Source organism: Ailuropoda melanoleuca, chromosome 10 (assembly GCF_002007445.2).
Source record: "Ailuropoda melanoleuca isolate Jingjing chromosome 10, ASM200744v2, whole genome shotgun sequence".
Taxonomy (NCBI): domain Eukaryota; kingdom Metazoa; phylum Chordata; class Mammalia; order Carnivora; family Ursidae; genus Ailuropoda; species Ailuropoda melanoleuca.
Genome location: NC_048227.1, coordinates 68,971,341 through 68,993,696, shown reverse-complemented (window position 1 = coordinate 68,993,696; position 22,356 = coordinate 68,971,341). Strand labels below are relative to the sequence as shown.

The following is a 22,356-nucleotide window of genomic DNA, read 5'->3' as shown; positions in this document are numbered from 1 at the left end:
CTCTGCTGTTTTAAACAAAGCCCTGGAGACCCATCCTCCTCTGGCTGCCCGGGGAGGGTCCCCCTGTTTTTTTTTTTGTTTTTTTGTTTTTTTTTTTTTGAGTATAGTTGGCACACAATGTTACATTAATTTCAGGTGTACAACATAGTGATTCAATAAGTTTATACATTATGTTGTGTTCACTACCAGTGTAGCTGCCATCTGTCCCCATGGGTTGCTATTACAATATCAATGACTATATTCCCTACATTATGGCTTTTATCCCCCTGACTTATGCATTCTATAACTGAAACCCCTTCACCCATTTTGCCTAACCCTCCACCCCATTCTCCTTTGGCAACCATCAGTTTGTTCTCTGCATTTATCGGTCTAATTCTGCTATTTCTTTGTTCTTTTTTTCCCCACATATAAGTGGGATAATATGGTATTTGTCTTTCTCAGTGTGACTTATTTCACTTAGCATAACACCCTCTAGGTCCATCCATGTTGTTACAAATGGCATGATCCCATCCTTTTTTGTGGCTGTGTAATGTGTGTATGTGTGAGCGCGCACATGCACGCACATATATATACCACATCTTCCTTATCCATTCATCTGTCGATGGACACTTAGGTTGCTTCCATATCTTGGGCACTGTAAATAATGCTGCAATAAGCATAGGGGTGCATGTATCTTTTTGAATTAGTGTTTGTTTTCATTTTCTTTGGGTAAATACCCAATAGTGGAATTAGTGAATCATATGGTATTCCTATTTGTAATTTTTTTAGGAATCTCCATACTGTTTTCCACAGATGTACCAGTTTATATTCCCACCAACAGTGTACAGGGTTTCTTTTTCTCCACATTTTCGCTAACACTTGTTTTTTCTTATCTTTTTTTTATTTTAGCCATTCTAACAAGTGTAAGGTGATAGCCCACATTTGATATTTGTCCAAGAATGTTCAGTGCTCTATATTCATGAAAGTCAAAATCTGATAAAAGAAACACAAATGTCCCAGAAAAATAAATTTCAGGATATACATTGAATAAACAAATTTCAACATATTTACATAATGGAATACTACTTGTGATAAAAAAAAAACACTATTGACACATGCTACAATATAGGATGAATCTCAAAACATTGTGTTAAGTGAAATAAAAAAACACAAAAGTGTACGTACTGTGTGAGTCCATTTATATGATGTTCTAGGTAAAGCGAAACCAACAGTGAAAGAGATCAGAAAAGTGGCTGGTTTATGAAAAAAGGATGTGCAGGAATTGTCTAGAAGAGAGCATGAGGGAACTTCTAGATGATGGAAATAGTCCATATCTTAGAGGGGTGTGGGTTATACAGCTTGTATGCATTTGTCAGAATTAATTAAACTGTATATTTAAAATCTTTATATTTCTTTGAACATAAGGTATACCTCAATAAAATATGATCTTCTAATTAAAAATCAATCTTATAATACCCTATTATGATAGTTGATAGGAGGTGGGTCTATTTCAAGGCTATAGAGATCTATAAAGCCAAAATATTTTATTGAAACTACTTAAATTTTGCAAAGTCAGCCAGCATCACCAACACTGCAGCACTGAAGTCTTACATTATTTAAACTTGGGAGACTAAAATATAATTAATAATAAAACACAGGATCACCAGGAGTGTATTCAGGTACTGGCATAGAAAGAACTTCCTGGCTATGAATGAATTTAATGAATGAATTTAATCTGATTGTGTTGTGAACATTGGTAAAGCCATTTAAATTATGGTTGACTTTTTAAAAATTCTGTTGATAAGACTAAGAACTTGAAATTACAGTGAACATATGAATGATGATTAATAGTTTTTAAAAATTGGCCATTTTATGAGAGTGAGAATAATTTGTGACATGTATGTTTTTGGTATAAAGTAATGGAAACTCAATTTCTTTTTTTTTTTTTTTTTGCTAGGAGAAGGATATTGGCTCATATAAATGGAGCAAACTGTCATTAGCAATATGTACATCTAGAATGTACATCTATTAGTACAGTTAGATTTATAAATAGGAATTCTAAGATATATAAAAAATAGCTTCACTGCTCATTATAGGCCAAATGTAACAATACTGCTAAGTTTGTGTTCTGATCTGAATAAGTAAAACTCAGATGTAGCTTATCAAGTAATTATCAGAGCACTTAAGTTTATTTTATTTTGTTTTATTTTATTTTATTTTATTAATTTATTTTTAAAGAAAATTACCACACTTTGTGGGTAAAAGACAAGTCTGGTTTGGCTGGGATTATGAGGGCTTCCTGGGGCATGAGACTTTCAGAGCTAAAACCATGCAAGGCCTAGGCAAACTAGGAAAAACAGGGTACCTTACCTCTAAGAGTGCTAAACGATGAATTATTGCTGGTCCAATGAGTAGATGTTTGATAACAGTGATGTTTAATTTGTTGTTCTTCCTTATCTCTGTAGATCTCAAGTCTAGCCATATTTTAAGGTTCAGTTTAAGTGCCACTTCTTCGTGATCTCTCTCTCTTTCTGAATTCACATAACACTTTATATCTTTACCATTCTTGTTCCACTTAGTCCTTTAAAACATCTTTATCAGAGTTATCTACATTCAAATTTTATCTCTGGCACTGCATGGAAAGTTCTTCTAGGGCATGATGTTTTATTTATCTTTTATCCCCCATAGCTTCTAGCATGGTGCTTCACACTTATTTTGTCAGAAAGGGTGTATTAAAAGGAATGAATGAGTCCACAAGTTAATTATAGATTATACCGATGGGATGAGATACTCCAGTGTGTAATAGGAAAAAAACAAAACAAAACTACTGACATGCGTATGAGAAACCCAGCTTTTAGTCCTCTTTACCACTAGATAACTATGTGATTTTGGACAATTCCTTTAATATTGTGTGTGTGTATGCACATGCACACTACAGTTTCTTTAGCCAAAAATTGAAAGTTATAACTAGAATCTTCAATGCTATCTAATGATGCTATTGAGCATTCACTGTTAGCTTTGTCATCCATGTTCTCCAGACCTAATCCAGACTTTCAACCTCTCCGGTTGTCCTCCGTACCGTATAGCCCCTTCACTTTTGGTAGATCACAACTCCTCCTTCACAAAGAAAACCTGCCTGCTGGAAGAACCTTGTTCATCCACCCTCATATGTAGTTATACATTATAAGCTGTATACTGAATATTCCTTTTTGACACTCATGTTTAAATCTTTAAGAAGTGAACAGCCATACTTATACATATTTGTAATTCAAAATTTTATATATGCATTGCTTGATGAAAGTACAATATTCTAGATCATTTTGGGGTTAACAGCTTTTGTGTTCTGAGAGCTGAGTAAAAATAGATTGCTTTAAAACTACAATTAGTTTTTTGTACTTAATATGCTTTTAAATGATTTTTATGGGAGAAGAGTTATTTGTAAAAAGTTTCCTGTTAATTTCTTTGAAAATATAACTGACAGCTCTTAAAGGAACAAATTCATCAGTGTTTTCAAAATTCACATTAAAATATGTAAAAATATTACTTTCATCAATTTTCAATTAAAATGTGATTATTATGCAGACTTTTATACATTTTTATAACCCAGTTTTCTATTGTTTTTAGCTACTGATGCAAATGTGAAGAACGAAAGTCTTTCATCTGTGCAGCAGCTTGGCATTAAAATGACTGTCAGGTATATTATAGGGAAATATCTCCCTTGTGCATTTCTAGAATTTGTTTTATCTACCTGATATGTGCTTAATAGTATTTAACAACCAACTATTTTGTGCACTTTAAATGCAGAGTTTATCATTCAGAAAATAATAACTTTGTTTTGGGGATATTGGCACATGATTAAATTACCTCTGCTGGTAAATCAGTTATGGTTCATTATCATTTCAGAGGCTAATTACAGTGTACTTAAGCCTCTATGACTACAGGTTTTAAAAAAATTGCACTGTGAAAATCAGCACAATCATACCATTTTCTAAAATATGATAGATTTTAATTGTCAAGCTATGGTGATGAGTATGAAAGTACCTTAAGGATAGATGCCAAAGTTAAAAATGAATAAGCTAATTATAGTAGTTTAAATTTTTAGTACTCAAATTGTAATTTTCAAAAGAAATAAAAAACTAAACAGCAGACTGTGAATTAAGGAGTGAGTCTCCTCTCTTGCTTATTAAATGGGTATCTTAATAGTTCTGTCCTACTTCAGTACATAATCTTTAGAATCAAATATAAAAAAGATGCATATGGAAGCTTTTAAAATGACTATTTTGATAAATTCATAGCATTATAGTGAAAAACGCGATAGTAATTCTGGCTAATCCATCTGTATCACATAAAGCATGTAACTCATTGTTTTGTGACCCTATATCTGCTTTTTATTTTGTAATGTCCAATTTCTATTCTGAAATGCAATCCACAGATAACATGAACAGGCTAGTCACATATTTTTTTAAATTCAATATAATGTCTTATTGGTAAGAAGTAAATGGAAAGTGATTTGTAACGAAATGTTTGTACCCAACTACAGTATATGACATAGCTGTCAGCCATATAGAATCATTGTGATTTTGGCAACTACAAATAGAGACTGATGGTATTAGGTGCTTCAAATACTGCTCGACTTTTGCCACTGGCAAAGTGACCTTCCAAAATGGAGAGCAAGTCTTAGGCTTCAAACAACGAAGTACTGTCTTTCCCTGATTTATACATAGTTGCATTCAGTGTATAATAAAAAATATAGAAAAAAATATTTTATGATCTTATATAAAACAGAATTGGTTTCAGATAATTACAAATAGCTTCTTCACCCATGCAAACAACAGGCAGGCCATTTGTAAGTGGTTGTGCAGGACTGTCCCACATGTAATCTCCTGACCATCACTCACCAACTGCTGTTAGTGCCCCCAGTCACTATGCAATCAAAAGTGCCCCCATGAATTCTCAAGTGGCCCCAGGAGGGGAAGGTGCTCCCTCTCAGAACCTTTGGACTAGATGAAATCTAAAATTCAGTCAGTCTAACCTGTCAACATTACATATTTTAGATTAAGTTCAGGAAAAAATTCTTGTATTCTTCTCATCTTACAGTAACTACATTTTGTTTTGTCATTACTGTTTTATTTTCCTTTAACGTTGTCGGTATTTACCAGGTAATTATTGCTAATCCAAATATACTTACCAGGAACATATATGGATTGTTAAGCTCTCCCTATAAGTGTTCTGTATAGCATAGTTAAGCTAGAAGTAGAAGAAAACTTAAAACCTTGGGATCTCAGGAGAACTACGGTTGATGGATTTTAAAAAGTGAATTTGCAATGCAGGGCCTGATGTTCTTCATTTTGTATGTTTTGTGGGCTTTTAATGTAGATATGGCAAGTTCCTCAACCTGTTAAAAGACAGTGCAGAAAATGACCTTACCTTGGTTTTAAAGCACTGTGAGAGATTCCTGAAACAGCAGCAAGCTCCCATAAAATCTTCTCTTCATATCCTTTTTGAGTGGATTCACAGTAATTGAACGTTATGTGTTTTTCATAGTTCTTTGATAGGGTACCTTAACACATTTATAGTAAAATAATGCTTTAACCTATATTGCTGATTCATTATGATGTACATTTATAGTATTCTGTATTTTAAATATGAATTTTATTAAATTGGGTAGTAATTACTAAATTCATTCTTATTGAATCTTAAACTGAGTAATTAAAGTTATTAGTCTATATTTTCAGATACATACAAGGAATTTTTAAAAATAGGTTTAGTATATCTACAATAAGAATATTTCAGAGTTAGTAAATCTAGAATAACAATTGAATGTACATTTATTTTACTTGAATTGGTTATTTTTCAGAAATAGGTTTGACTTCAAGGGAAAAAAGTATACAAACCATTTGCATTAACTGAATTCTAAAAATGTATGGATTTTTAAATATTTGATTATGTTAGTAATTTAGCAGATAACCTAAACCAGAGAAAGAAGATGGTACTATGTGGGGCGCCTGGGTGGCGCAGTCGTTAAGCGTCTGCCTTCGGCTCGGGGCATGATCCCGGTGTTATGGGATCGAGCCCCACATCAGGCTCCTCTGCTATGAACCAGCTTCTTCCTCTCCCACTCCCCCTGCTTGTGTTCCCTCTCTTGCTGGCTGTCACTATCTCTGTCAAATAAATAAATAAAATCTTAAAAAAAAAAAAGATGGTACTATGATTTTAATGACTTGAATAAATGTTGCCACAAAGCGGACAGTTTTTTCTGCCTTTGCTAGTGCCATTGCACTCCTTTACTTATGTAAGTAAATAGCACATAAGCTTGTAAATTGGTTGAAGATAACAAGAGGACTAAGTATCACTATCTCTTTCCTGATGGGGATCCTGGAAATGAATATTAATGGAATTCTTATATTTCATCTTGTAAAATAAAATACTGCAAAATTTCCTTAACTGTGCTTTTCAGTCTGCCTGCAGGGGACTTACGCTGGCCATGACTGGTTTGTATCTTCTTTGTTCATGATAATGTTGGGAGACAAAGAAAAAACACTTAGATTTCTTCAGAAGTTCTCCAGGCTTCTGACCTCTGCTTTCCTTTGGTTGCCAAGACTACATATTTCCGTAAGACTTTTTACTCTGTCTTTAAATGAGTGTGTTAAATTTTAAGGCAAATCCTACTTAAATTCATTGGGATCTTATTTGTAGAGGGCTCTGTAATAATTTATGTTCATTTTCTACCTGAATGCTTTTTGACTGATTCTCTTTGAAGATACAGAGTTGACATTTCCCAAATGCTTGGTGTCTTACCTAATGGTAACTGAATGAAAGATGAGTGATAACGGACAGATTATTAAATTTTAAACTTTCATTTAGTAAATTATAAAAAATAATATGTAAAAACAGCTATTGAATTTTTTATTGTTGCTTTGTTAGAAGGAATCACTTAAATTACAGTATAAGAAAGTAATTAAGTCAAAATTGTCAACGTATTCTATATGGAATATGGAAATCTATCATGAGTTTGGAAATCTATGATGAGTTCTGATTACAGTGTGTTAAAGGGTTTTACTAGCTTCATGAGATCTTAAGAGTTCAGAGGTAAGAGCATCCCTCAATTTACTAATGTTTCTGTATTTTGTTTTACTTACTGCCATTAAGATCTCCAACTTGTACTATACAAGATAGGCTAATACTTCCCAAACCTTTCCTATGACATACTGCACATGGACAACGCAATCACATTGCACCCAAGGATAAATAAGTTAAGGGATTGGGAGCGTATGTGGAGTTCAATGAAAGCATGTATTACATGTTTCACAGTATATATTTGTGATAAGGAATAAAAAAGCAAAGAATCAGGGAGGACTATATTATAAATATTGAAATTTTATAATTTTATGCTTGAAATAGCTGTATATAATTCCTGGATAAGAATTTCCAGCCCTTGTACTTCAGCATAAGGTGAAATTTGCTCACATGAACAGTCAGAAGCAAATGGCAAAAGAATGTGTACCACTTTTTCTCTAATCAGTGGAAACTAATTTCCTTCTGTTAACCAGAATTTGAATAATTCTTTAAATTGTACATGAAGATTTAAAAAATCTTAGATATTCCCCTCTTCCATTTACAGATGTAATGTTGAAAAACTTTTGATAATGAATATAGATTTTGAATCCAATCATACATTTTCATGTCAAGTATTTGAAAATGATACCTGCATTCCACTAGTCTTAACTATTCTAGCTTAGTATTCAGATAGTGACACTGTCAAATATCACCAGTCAACTTTTTTTTTAAAGATTTTATTTATGGGGCGCCTGGGTGGCTCAGTCATTAAGCGTCTGCCTTCGGCTCAGGGCGTGATCCTGGCGTTCTGGGATCGAGCCCCACGTCAGGCTCCTCTGCTGGGAGCCTGCATCTTCCTCTCCCACTCCCCCTGCTTGTGTTCCCTCTCTCGCTTGTTGTCTCTCTCTCTGTCAAATGAATAAAATCTTTAAAAAAAAAAAAAGTTTATTTGAGAGAGAGAGAGAGAGAGCGAGCACAAGCTGGGGGAGTGGCAGAGGAAGAGAGAGAAGCTGAGCAGGGAGCCTGACTCAGGGCTCCAGCCCAGGACCCTGAGATCATGACCTGAGCTGAAGGCAGACGCTTAGCGATCTAAGCCACCCAGGCGCCCCACCAGTCAATTTTTTTAAACCATAATTTTATAAAGTTGCATTTTTGCTTTGAATCTATAAACTTTTCATAAGACATTATTTTATTTTTAATGTAATAGTGATATGGCACTCTAATAGGGTTTCTTCCCATAAAACTGAAATCAGGCAGGACTCTAGCAGCTTGGATGTTATTAGATTTATTTTGATAGCATCATTAAATATGGAATATAGATCTGTGAATGGAATGGAGTGACATGTTACTCAGGATGTTTAGATGAACTCTTGACGTAAAGCCTTGACATCTTTCTGTTGGTGCAGCTGTACGATCAGTGAACACTTATGTAGTGCCTTACATAGTATCATTTTTTCTTTTCAACTTCTCAATACAAGTTGAATATTTTGTTAACCAGGAGTTTGTTGTAGTGCTTCTTTGTAAAATAACATTCTGCTAATATTCCTCTTCAGGGATTTTGTCTTAGAGCTGTTAGCTAAATGTAGTTACTAATGTTTCTACAGTCACAGCTCCATGGTATAAATGTTTTTGATTTAATCATCTTACGGACTGGTGCTTTTTCTATGCCACTTGTTAATGCATTCAGTAGTAATCTTAATACATTATTTAAAAAGTAGTCCTTTTCTATTTTGTTTGTTCCATTGGTTTCAAACATTGCAGTGACACTTTCTATGCAGGTTAATAAAATAAGCTAATCTGAAGTTGTCTTGAGACACTTTGGCTTTAGTTATTAATAGCATAAACTTGTCCACCTTCTTTAGCTCAATCTCATTATTATAATCAGCCTCAAAAAAGCTTCAACCTGTGCCCCAGTCCCACATTCTTCAACCTTATTACCCTGTTCCTTTTCTTCATAGCCTATGTCAATTCTTAATATGCTGCTTAATTTCCATATTTACTTATTTAAATACTTAAATGTGTAAGCTCTAGGAGGGCAGGTTTTTCTGAATTTTTTTTTACCAGTGTGTCCCAAACTATTTCCAATAGTAATTAATTCAACAGATAGGTGTTGAGTGTGTGAATTAATATTTAAATACAAATATGTTAAGGACAGTAAGCTTTTATTACTTTAAAAAATGTATTTAAAAGATAATAGATCCTCTGCATTCTTAAGAATGAAGAATGTTGTAAGCAGTTTGCATCAAAAAGGTATAAAAAATTGGCCCTGGATAAGCAATATAGGAAATAGTGGAATATGACTTTGAAGTTTTCAAAATTTTATAAATTAACACTATCTACTCATGTGAGATAAAAATAATTTGAAAATTTTTTTCCTTTGAAGTCTTTGAGACCAGAAGAATCCTTGAATGTATTGACTGTATTAAATTATCTTTCATTATTATTTGTTCTTAAAAAAAAATAACTTCCTAAATGATAATATACTAATTCTTTATGGAATTTAATGGAGAATCAGAGTCTGACTAATTTTAACATAAAAGCAGTTAATAAAATGACAGATTATGAAAGATCAAAAAATCAATTATTTCCACGTAGGAATACCTAGTTTCAAGTAAAATAAATACTGAAGTATTTAACATTCACATACAGATAAAACTCCATTGATGATAAATCAAACTAAAGGAATAGTCAAATGAACTAGTGTAGTTCAACAGGAAGATCAGGGGAGAGTTACATATGTTTTATATATATACAAATGTGTGTGGATATATACATTTATTCCTCGCTTACTCCTCATAAAATTAAAAATAGTTAACACAGGAAGTTGAGAGTTAACAATTCTTTTTTTTTTTTTTAAGATTTTATTTATTTATTTGACAGAGAGAGACAGGGAGAGAGGGAACACAAGCAAGGGGAGTGTGAGAGGGAGAAGCAGGCTTGCCCCTGAGCAGGGAGACCGATGCAGGGCTCAATCTCAGGACTCCAGGATCATGACCTGAGCCACCCAGGCGCCCCATAGAGTTAACAATTCTAATACCGTTCAAATGTACATTTAGATTAAAATTTTACAACCATCGCGTCATGGCGCACTTGTAAGCATTTGCAAGGCATTAGCAATAGTAAATCCTGTGACCAGTCACTTGTAGGACAGAGAACTAGTGTCAAAACCCCTTTCTTTTATATATAACTTTAAATCTTAGATCCATTTTTAAAGGTTCCATTTTCCCATGTGCTTTTTTTTCCCCTGGAGAGGAGAAAGGTCTGTTTCTAGAGTTACAGAATCAGAGTTAAGATAAAATGTTTTCGGTTCACCTCCTGCATGATGCGTGTGCTGCTCTGGTTCACTGCGGCGTGGCCAGTATAGCGTGGCCTGTTCTTGCACACACATCCCCAGAGTGCAGGACTGAACTGGACTGGTTTGGGCCCATTTAAATTGGTTTGGAGAGTTTGTCTTTCTCATAGGGTCTTTCTATTTAATTTGCATAGCAACTTGGAACTAGATTTTTCTTAATGTCAGGAATAGAGTGACCATCAGAACTACCTGTAATAGAAGAGAAAAACCAAAAGACTGCTTACTACAGTCCATTTCTTAAGGCGCATGTCTTTCATTTTTAATCACTAAAGTAAAATACTCTGAAGGGTGTTATTTTATAAAGTCCTTGCTTCATAATATGATGCTTTCTTGTATATCCCAACCCAAAAGTTTTTACTGATATTCTTTTTCACAGTTTTAGCATAGTTTCTATGTTATGTCACTTAGATGATATATTAAATGCTGTTTTCCTACATGTGTTGTGCTTAATCCTATACTCTGAATTTTATTTCGAGTTACCTTTATTAAAAGTTGCCATCTTCTCAGAGAGTTGTGACTAAGCAAAACACTATAAGTATAACAAACAGGCTTTATAATTTGATGATTTCAGAAGACTCTGTTGTGGATCAGAGTTGTTATTATCGATCTGGTTTTATGAACACCACTTACTAAAAATTAGAGTTATGGAATGGCAATTAATAGGCCAATTAATAAAACTTTTATTATAAGTGAATGTATTTGATTACAATATACAGTCAGTAACATCTTTTCTTATAATTCAGTCAATAATTTGTTGCAGATCTATGCTATGCAAGGCTTGGTGTTGGGACCTGTGTTGGTTACAAAAAAGTATGGCATAATTTCTTCCAACAGAGGATAATCCATAAGCATAGAAGGACTCTTGCCTGAGCTTTGGGACTCCATTACATAATAGCTTGTTTTTTTCTGAGAGTGTAATTAGTCTCTTGTCTCCATCTCTAAACACACGTACTCCAAATATATTGTTTTCAATGCAACACAGAAAAGATACTGTATAAGAATTATTTCTTACACATACATTTCTTACACTATTATGCATATATTCAGAAAATTATTACCTAAGCTTGCATTAAAAATTAATATATATGTATAAGTTGACTTTTTTGTGTTTATTAAACTCATTAATTCTACTGTACAAATAGTCATTACTGGAACATGTATTTCATAAAAGAAGACAAAGGATATAAATTTTCAGTTATATATGTATATACATATATATGTATGTATATATACATATATAATTTTAATATGTATATATTAATGTATATGTAATGTATATACATATGCATAGTGTGTGTGTGTGTATATATACATACATGTTTTAAAGATTTATTTGCTTGAGAGAGAGAGAAAGAGCATGTGTGCGTGTGTGTGGGGATGGGTGGTGGGGAGGTGGGACTTGGACTGAAGGAGAGGGAGGGAGAGAATCTCAAGCAAACACCCTGCAGATTACCGAGCCTGATTCTGGGCTCCATCTCATGACCTGAAGATCATGACCTGAGATGAAATCAAGAGTCGGATGCTTGACTGACTGAGCCACCCCAGTGCTCCTTAGTTTATATTATTTTTAACTACTCAAAAGAAAGTTTATTTTTTGTCCTAGACATTCACCTGAGGTTGACTGTAAGATGTCCACTTAATATGCTATAGTATGTCTCTAGTCATCAGTATATAAAATTAATTTTTTTGTGTGTACTCTGAGGTATCTCTGAGAACCTGTCATAAAATATATATTTCTACATATATATTCCCATAAATCTATATTTATGCAATGTGAAATGGTAAATTGTCCTTTATGATGATAAAACAGGAAAACCACTGATAAATCATCTCACTGGTTTCAGAAATTTTGGCATATAACTCAAACCTAAATCTTTAAAAGCACTTTAGCAATAAAGTTTGAAAGAAATCCTCATTTTAACTTGTATATAATTGGTATATGTAAGTTTGATTTGTTTTAATTTAAAAGCATTAATTTTCTTTTATTACAGTTAACCCAGTAAAGAACATAAAATGCCTTTCTGGAAGTTTCTTAATTATTCATTCTACAGAACTAATTTGAATCTAAATTTTTAATATAAGTCCATTGGGTATAGTTGCTATTCTATCAGTTTTTCTTGACACAAAATGATACCTCCCAAGTTCATTCTTTGTTTTAAAATGTTGTGGTTAGATGTTAGATTTATAGTAGCACTCATTGAAGTATTATAGAGCAATCATGATGACATAAATTGTACCTAAGAGCCAAACTGAAAATATAACCAACCTTATGTAGAAATTGCTGAAAAATGCAAGTTTGTATATATTCACACATATATAGATGGACATATAAATAAATGTAAAATATAAAATATATAAATTATATAAGATTAATATGTAATTATTATAGAAATACATTCAAAATAGCTGGTCTAAGAACTTTGATGGGAATGAATTATGCATTTTTCCCCAGTTTTAGTGATGAATTTCTTACAGAGTTCCCAATTTCAGTTATTAGTAACTCAAGTTCAGATTTAGGTTAATGTTATCTTAGAGAAAGGGGACTATGCAAATATCCCAAAGAGCTGATAAACTGAAACTTTTTAATGTGATAGAATCATTGGCCAAAGCCAAGGATAGCAAGCATATAGAAATACACTCAAGTATTAAAATATAAAGCTTTATTACTTGTGTTCTTGTACATTTATTCTTTCATGCAACAACCATCCCCTTCATTCCACAAGGAGCTGAATTACAGTATTAACTTTATTTCTTTGTCTTGAACGGTATAAACATTGCCTTAATTGAGATTTATTCTTTCTACAGTGTTTATAACATTCTGACTTTTTAACATTCTACAGTGTTTAAAACGTTCTGCCTTTTATAATGTTTGCAGTAATTTGTTATGCTACCACATTAATTTTGAAGTAGCAATTCAAAGCAAGAGATTTAGGTAAGTTGGTTTGATTATTTTACCTTAGTTGAATGTTGATTAATTCTCAGTTTCTCCTTTTCTTGCAGAGGTACCTAGCTACTGATACTATAGAATCTGGCATCCATCCGGTATATTTTTGCAGTACTCACTACATTGAAATGCTCCTGAAGGTGGAGGTGCCGCTTGTGTTTTCAGCTTTTCACATGTCTGGTTTTGCACCATCCCAGGTAATCCAGAAGAAATAATGTTTCTTCAACTCCCAGATCTCAGTGTCTTTAAAGAAAATTAAATTCTCATCAAATATAGGAAATACATTTAAATTAATAAGATCATACTTTTCTATTTAAATTTCTAAACTGAATTTTTTCCCCTAGGTCTGTTACAATATATAGATTTCTTTATAGTAGATCACTGGCATTCAGATTTCAAGTTCAACTTCAGCTATTCAAGGACATAGACATTCTGAAGTCTATGACATGTAGGCTTTTTGATGGAGATAATATCTGCTTCATAAGGCTAATGTAAGGATTAAGTGAGGTAACTGAGGGTAAGAATTCTTAACACTGAACGTCTGGTATTTGAGATACTGTATCTTAACCTAACAAAAAAGCCCAGTTCTCTGTTTCTGCTCTTGGAATCTGGGAAGGATTACTGATTTTTCTAGAGCCTGGTTGTGCTTGTGGTCACATGCAGGAGTGCCTCCTGTGCATAGGCAGTCCTTCATTGGTGGAGGGGTGGATTGTTTCTTTACTGTGATAAACAGGCTACAACTTAAAATTTTAGAGCTTAAACCTTTTTCTATTTTTAGAATAAATCTTTAGGTCAGAGTTCCAGAAAGTAGAAAGACTTAACCAAAAGATAGGAACACTTTTAAGACTCTTGATGCATATTATAAAGTTGCTTTGATCTTACTCTTCTAACGGAAATGAAGAAAGTATCTGTTCTTCAGGTCTGGGTATTAGGCTTTTTCATAGCTAAATTAATAGGTGGCAATTTTCTCTTTTTAAAATTGTGTGGGTTTTTAAACATTAGCAAGGTTGACTGTAATTCCATAGCATAGTTAATAGTTGAATCTTCTTAATTGACTGTTTTAGCATGTTTATTAATTTGTATGTTCTTTAAAAGTAACCCCACTATTCAGATCTCTTAAGTTCCTGTTATGTATTTTATTTACTATTGTAATTTATTACTTACTTATTTTCTATTAGTGTTTTTATGTATTTACTATTATTTATTGTATTTTTCTCATTACATCCTAATAGTATGTCTTAATGCTGGTAGGAATATACCTGTCATACACTTCCTTACTCTCCCGTGAAAAAGCTAATTTAGCCATTTCTATTGATTCCTTTATGTTCCCTCTAAAGTGATTTTTCCCAGTTCAAATTGAGCATTTGGATTTGGATGAAATTTAAATTGCTATTATGTTCACTTTTCTCAAAGTAATTTATAGTTTATGCCCTTACAGTACTCAGCCTTCCTATCTAAGAATGTAGTAAGTTTTTTCCATTTATTTTCTTTGTATTATATTTTACTAATTTTGTATAGTTTTTTCCATTAGGTGTAATGTATTTCTTATTACAGATATTTCTAATTAGTGTAGCTTGAAATTTCTTTTTCAATTTTATTTCCTTTGTGGTTACTGTTAATAATTAGTAAAGGCATAAAATTTTCTGTAGTCATTAGGTTGTACATTTTTTCTAGATTTGTGTTCTTTCCAACTTTGTTAATGTATTTTATTTCTGTTTCATTTTTAATTAAACTCTGTAATTTTCCAGAATAATTCTAAATAGTGGCTTGCTTGTTTTAGACTTGAACAGTTATTAAGAAATCATTTAGTATTTCACCTTTAAGAGATTTATTCCCTGTCATTCTATGGAAGAATCCTTCTACTTTATGTAAAATATTGAATTTTGTTTCCTTTTAATCAAATAATAATGTTGAATTTTGTCAAGTTCCTTTAGGGTTAAGATTATCTTAATCGTGGGGTTTATTTGACTTGTTAATATGACCATGGGTAGATTTCTTAATAGTAAACAATAGTTGCATTTCCTTGGATTTGCCCTCATGGCAATCTTTTCCTTTTAACTAGAAAATATAGTTCTTGGTAATGTGCTTCAGACTTATTTTGAAGAGCCCTATGTCATGTAATTGCATTTACTTGCATCTCAATACTGTGCCTGTTGAGTTTTAAATTTCCTGAAGTTAATAAGTCTAAATATAACACGGAATTGCATGTAATGAAAAGGAATATTCTTTTTTGGCCAATTGTATCTCTTACTTAGCATTTACCTAAAACACTTTTGGGAATTTTGAATCATAAAATGTTTAATTCTGGTTGGAAGTAGATACTTAAATGTTTACTATAAGCTCAATAATCTGTTCTTTCTACTCTTCTAAAAATCCAAGCTAGGGAACAAAATATTTCTGAGAGCTCTTTTTGCCATTGTAGTGTTGCCAATCATTTATTAGTTCCTAACATATATCCTTTAATTTTAAAAAGGACTGCCACAAACTGTGGGAAAAACTTGTAGTACCTCTGGCCTCACTGTATTAATTTGATACCTTTTTATCATTTTGGCGTTTATCAATTTGAAATTGCATATATATATATAGCAGATTTATCTAATAAAACCCACTGCATTATTTCTAAGCAGTAATGTTATGTTTCTTATATTATCTAATGTAAAAATGCTTTTTTAATGGCTCCCAATGTGAGCTAATCGCTTTGTGCCTTAAGTATATATCATTGCTTTGTTGATATTATTTGCCATTTTACTGCTAATTATAAAATATGAAACAACTTTTAAGTAACGAATAGGTATAGGTGCTTAAGTAATCGTTTGGATACAGATTTTGTATTTCAAAGCTTATTCATTTTGATCTAATTAGGAGCAGTGCTTTTTGAAGTTGTGTATTTACAGACACTAAGGGATTGGTTGATTAATGTAGGATTTGTGAGTAGGTTGCTAAATAAAATACACATATCTCTAGAGTAAAATATATGTTCAACTAGAATACAAAAAAAAATTAAAATAGAAATATATGTTGATTAGTGTTTGAGAGTAACTGAAAGTGGAAAATAGAGATTCAAATATATAGTCTTCCTTTTTAAATGAACAGGAAAATCACATGTTCTGATTAACTTTTTGACCAGTTTTATCCTTTGGTAAAACATTTTCCTTATTGTACTTTATTTAACTTTCCTAGCTTAAGAAAAGTACCACAAATCTTTAATGATTTATCTCTTATAATTCCTTGGAGTCATTATTCTGCATATCATTATTGTACTATACTGTGTCAGCAAATGGGCTAACACGGATAATCCACTGAATATACTTTAGAAAAACCTCATGGTTTTTTTCTCATTTGCTGTTTTTTTCTCCTTCCCCCATCATGAAGACTGGATTTAAAAAAAAAAAAAAACTATTCTTACATTTCATATCTTGTGACATAGTGTTTTTTGAAAATGCAGAACTATATAAATGCAAAGCAGAATGTTTCTTGTTCAGAGTCCTATTCATAAATGTGTGTGTGTGTATATATATATATATATATATATATATATATTATATTATATTATATTATATCCCCAGGCTTTCTCTCTTCTCATGTTGTTGATGTTGCCATTTGAAATAGTACCTTTCTCCCTGTACCACATCTTTGCATCAACTACTTATCCTTTGTCCAAATGGAAAATTTTTTTCAATGAACTACAAGTAGATTTGAATTTGTGTACTATTTCTATACTTCTAGTAGAAATCTGTATCTTGCCTTGTGGAATAGTTATTTATGTACTTTACCTCTTTAATAGTTGAAATTCCTTCAAGGTACATGTGCCCGATTTATCTTCAGGTTCTTTGGGTATGTTATCCAGTATCTTTCCTAGAAGTACAATAGAAATACTCTTATGTATAATAACTCTTTGCGGTGTAAAGATGTATTTCCAGAGCTTATCTCATTTAAAATTTTGACTACTTCATGTGATAGGGGAAATTCAGTGAAGTCAGTGAATTGATTTATTGAGGTTACCTTGATAGCAAGGACTTCACTTGGAGCCACATCTTTTGATTTTTAAATTAGTTTTCTTTCTTTCTTTGCTAATATTCTTTCTATAGTGTGAGCAAATAAAATAAGGCCAGAAGAGTTGTGAAAAACATTGTCTTTGAATCATAAAACTTGGCCATTTAGTTCATACTTATTCTGACTTAATCAGGCACCAATAAAAAATTGTTTTAACCAAACTTTTTTTTATTTAATTCTTATGGAAATTTTTGAAGATTGTTTTTTTAATCTAGATACAAGTGAGAATAATTTACCTCAGATAAAATAACTGTGTTTATCTCAGTGTTGCATCTTAATGTCTTTTAGTAGCTTCAGTATGGTTGAAGAACAGAATTTCCTAGGAAGGTTATGGTACATTTTGATATATATCATACAAGTATGATGTATATCATACAAGATTTTCTTTCCTTATAAGTCTAAAACAGCATATAAATGTTTTAAAATGTGATTAGGTTTAAGGAACAGTGGTTTACTATAGAAACGAACATAATTTGTTTCACTTTCTTTGCAAACCATTTCATTAATATTTTTTCGATTAATATAAGAACTCAGCTGCTTAGTTTTGAAAATGCAGTACATTTTTGGACTTATAAGAGGGAATTTGGCAGTGTCTAGCAAAATCATATGTGCATTTACCCTTTAACCCAGCAATCTCATTTATAGAAATCTATCCAGGAGATTATCTGGCAAAAATTTGAAAATACATATAAATGTTTGTTATATCACTGATTATAGTATCAAAAGACTAAAAATTGCAAATGTCTGTAAATAGGGGCTTGGTTGAAAAATTATGGTTTATCTATGATGGAATACCAGGCAGTTGTAAAAATGAAAAATACCTCTGTATATTGTTTTGGAGTGATATCCAGGATCCTTTGTTAAGTGATAAAAAGGTGAAGAGAAAGAGTGTTTAGCATGTTAACATTTATGTAAGAAAGAGTGAAGCTACAAATGCATGTACAAATGTGTTTTATTAAAAACATGAAAGAATGTATCACATTTTTTTTAAATGATTGCTTGTTAGGGACATGGAGGGAATGAGCTGCAGAATCAAGGAATATACCTTGCTTTTGTATTTTTACTTTGGAATCATTTAAATATTTTATATAGTGATATAAATACATATAACCAACAAAATAAATTCTGTCCCTAAGAATATAAAGTCAAACTGAATTAAATGAACTTAACAGTACATATTTGATAGTATAAACTCAGGAAAATCACTGTATCACTTTAAAACACAGTAATTTGACTGTGTCAAGTGATATGTTGTCTAAAGACAAAGAACAGCAAAAATACTGTTTTAAGTAATCATATTGCTTGTGGTAGTGCTGGAATTCTAAGATTATTTTTGTTTTGTGTGATAGATAAAAAGAAAGATTGGTGCCATTGGTTACGGAGGTTTTTGGTGTGTTTTAAAGCAAACATAGATATAATTTATAGCACTTATGATGTATTTTCTTTTAAAAAGTTTAAAGAAGGGGAACCTACAGGGGAAAATGTGCTGGAGAATCTTATCAATCAAAATTTTGAAGCTATGATGGATCTGGTTCATGTACTGTTTTTCCTTACATATATATATATATATTTGAAAAATTCCATAATAAAAAATGTTTTATGAGTTCATCATTCTGCTTGGACACATACTGTTTCCTTTATCCTTTTAGAATTTTAGATTGTTAGCTGACTTGCAAACCTTTGCATTCTATAAAGAGAGAAGTTATTTGCTTAAGGATTAAATACTGTGACTCATTGCGTACTCTTGTAGGGGAATACGATTTTAGAATTCTGTTATAGTTTAATAATTCTGAATCATCCTGCACACAGAATAGCTGATATAATTTCTGTCAAATGAAGAGGGACATATATTTAAAAAGTGTACATCTCCCCCTTTGAGTGTCAGCTCTATGAGAGCAGGGACTAAATGTCTTTTGTTCACTTAAAAATTATAATGCTTGTTTGTATATTAGGTACACAAATAATATTAAATGAATAATAAGCATTGTATTTTGTTATAGAATAACATTTATATAGCACTTTATATACTTTCAAAGTGCTTTCAGTTATGATCTCATTTTCCCTTCCTAAATTTCCCATATGTAGAAAAAGACAGACATTATTTCTGTTTAATGGAAGAAAAATAGACAATGTACAGAACACAATGCTTGAATGCATGTAAATGCCTGAAAACTGCATTAATAACTGTGTATAAGGAAGAACTAATTGCAGATTCTGGGGTGACTTTCTTTTAACCAGTAAAGATAAGTATCTCCCTACATATACTTTAACTTCAGATATCTTTGTTTGAACCATATAAAGTTGTGAGGTTTCAAGATCAAAATGAATTTAGGATCAGCAGTTTCACACCTTCCAACCTGTAGAACAGTAAGGCTGCTGAAAAAGAAGATGGACAAAATCTGTGACCCCTTCATCTCTGTCTGCGTGTTACTCACCCCTAAAACTGACAGCTGAATGGGAACTGCTTTTTCTGGCTGCAGGGATCATTTGTCCTGATTTCTACTCTTCTTTTGTTTCTCCTTAATTCATCCAGAGACTCATTTTTATTAACATAGCATGGCCATGAGTTCCTTGGCATTAATAGCTCTAGCAAAGAACAGAGACAGAACCCTGGCAGCAGTGTATTAAGGGAATTAAAAGTATTACTTCTAGTCAAAGAACTACTGACTGCTTCAACCTGTCTAGTAGAGTAAGAGTAGAAAATATCTTCTCCCCAGTTCAGTAGAACCATATAATTTGGGCAGTGGAAGTTTGGTAATAACTCTGCATGCCAAGCTACCTACTCTTCAGGTCAAGATCTAGGAGAAGAATCCTATTAGTGCTAAGACTAAAGTTGGGACCAAAGGAAATATATTCTGCCTGCTGATAACACTGGACATTCATAGATAAAATTCAATACTGAGTTAACTCATAGGCTCTATGACTAGATTTTGAAGCATTATAGAAGGGGCACATAATATTTATAAAGCAAAATCTTGAACCTGAGAATGGAATTACAGTAAAAAATCAGAATAAAATATTTGGTGATATGTAGTTGACATTACCAATAATAGAAAATACAAATGGAAAATGAGATGAAAAGGTATGCCCATAATAGCTGAAGTTAAAATGTTATTGGTTGACATAAGTAGTAACATAATGGAAAACAAAAATTCATTAATACCATCTGGTATGGGCTGAGTTGTGTTACCCACCCCCAGCCCTAAAATTCATATGTTGAAATCTTCACCACCACTACCCTCAGAATGACTGTATTTGGAGACAGGATCTTTAAAGGAGTAATTACATTAAAATGAGATACATTAGGGTAGGCCCTAATCCAATTTGTCTACTGTCCTTAAAAGAAGAAATTTGGACACAAATATCCAAAGGAAGATCAGGTGAAAACATAGAAGACTGCCATCTACAGGCCAAGGAGAGAGGTCCAACCCTGCCAGCACCTTGATCTTGGACTTCTGCAGAACTGTGAGAAAATAAATTTCTGTTATTTAAGTCACCTAGTCTGTGGTACTTTGTTATGGCAGCCTGTGCAGACGAATATACCATGTTCAAGCCACTTGAAGGTAGAATCAGCAGTCCCCAAAATTGAAAAAACAAAAAACGAGTTTTAGGAACTATTCAAGAATATATCTTTAAAAGGATAAAATAATAGAACAAAAAAGGAATATTTGTGTATCTGTTTTTTAGGCCTATGACAAATTGGGATAAGCCATTATATATATTCCCATTCCCTGCTCCCCACCCCCAAAAGCAAAAGTACAAGAGGAGAGAGATTCAGCAAAGGAAGTATTTCCTCAATGGTTCTTTGTAAATCATAAATGAAAATTAGAATACTGGAAAGTAATTATGTTAGTTTCCTAGGACTACAGTATCAAAATAGTATACTGGGTAGCTTAAAACAACAGAAATTTATTGACTCACAGTTTTGGAGGCCCGCAGTCCAGAGTGAAAGTGTTGGCAAGACTGTGTTCACCCCTCTGAAGGCACTAGGGAAAGAACTGTTTGATGCCTCTCTCCTAGTTTCTGGTAGCCTTAGATGGTTTTTGGCTTATAAATGCATCTTCCAGTCCTGTGTCTTCACATGACATTCCCCATGTGTGCCTTTTCATCTTCCCTCTGTATGTATGTGTTTCTTTGTTCACATTTCCCCTTTTTATCTGATATCGGTCATACTGGGACAGGACTCACTTTAGTGATCTCATTTTATCTTGATTACCTCTGTAAAAACCCTGTTTCCAAATATTGTCACATGCACAGGTACTGTGGGTTGGTTAGATCTTGGACATACTTTTGGGGGACAGTATTCCACCTATAACATTAATGTACCAGAATGTTAACAGTGTTAATCACTGTGCCATCGTTATGTGGGTTTTTTTGGTTTTTCTTTTACCTTTTCTATTTCTTTTTCTGTAATGAGCATGTATTCCTTTTATAATCTGAACAATCTGAATGTTATTCAAAAAGTAAGATAAATGATTTTTGTAAAAGTTTCCCTTTTAAATTATTTTCTGCATTAGCTCCCAGTTTTTATGTTATATAATCCTGCTTGGTTTAAATTATTTTCTGATTCAGCAAGAGTCCGTTTGCATTAATGTAACATTTAGCAATCTGTCACCTGTGTAATTATACATCTGTGATTGTAGGTAGGGTAGAAGAAACTTCCATCTCTGAATTAAAATCGTCTGTTAGCATTTGTTATCTGTAGAGAGCAGACTGATGTTGTGGGTAAGAGGAGGACTATATGAATCAAGAAGGCATTTAGCAGTAGGTATACGAGCAGTGTGAACACCACCAGTTACCTCTACGTCTTGAGTCCCTAGGCCATGAAAGTTTTCTCACGCATTAAGCAAATAGATGAAGCATCCTAGTAGGCAGGATGTCTTTCTGTTTGGATCATATGCCAAGCTCTTCATTGGTTTTGTGTGAGTTAGTGGTTACTGCTTTTTAAAAGTGTGGTTTTATAAGCTTTCAA

At 32.6% G+C, this 22,356-nt stretch overlaps 1 protein-coding gene across 1 annotated transcript in view; it reads left to right on the top strand.

Annotated features, from left to right (window-relative positions):
* Nucleotides 1-22,356, top strand: part of TBC1D32 (TBC1 domain family member 32) — a 164,797-nt gene that overhangs the window by 128,352 nt on the left and 14,089 nt on the right. Inside the window, exons 18-21 of the mRNA XM_034670774.1 lie at nt 3,604-3,673; nt 5,356-5,471; nt 6,437-6,591; nt 13,388-13,528. Coding sequence (XP_034526665.1) covers nt 3,604-3,673; nt 5,356-5,471; nt 6,437-6,591; nt 13,388-13,528 — 482 coding nt within the window. The remainder of the gene's footprint in view (nt 1-3,603; nt 3,674-5,355; nt 5,472-6,436; nt 6,592-13,387; nt 13,529-22,356) is intronic.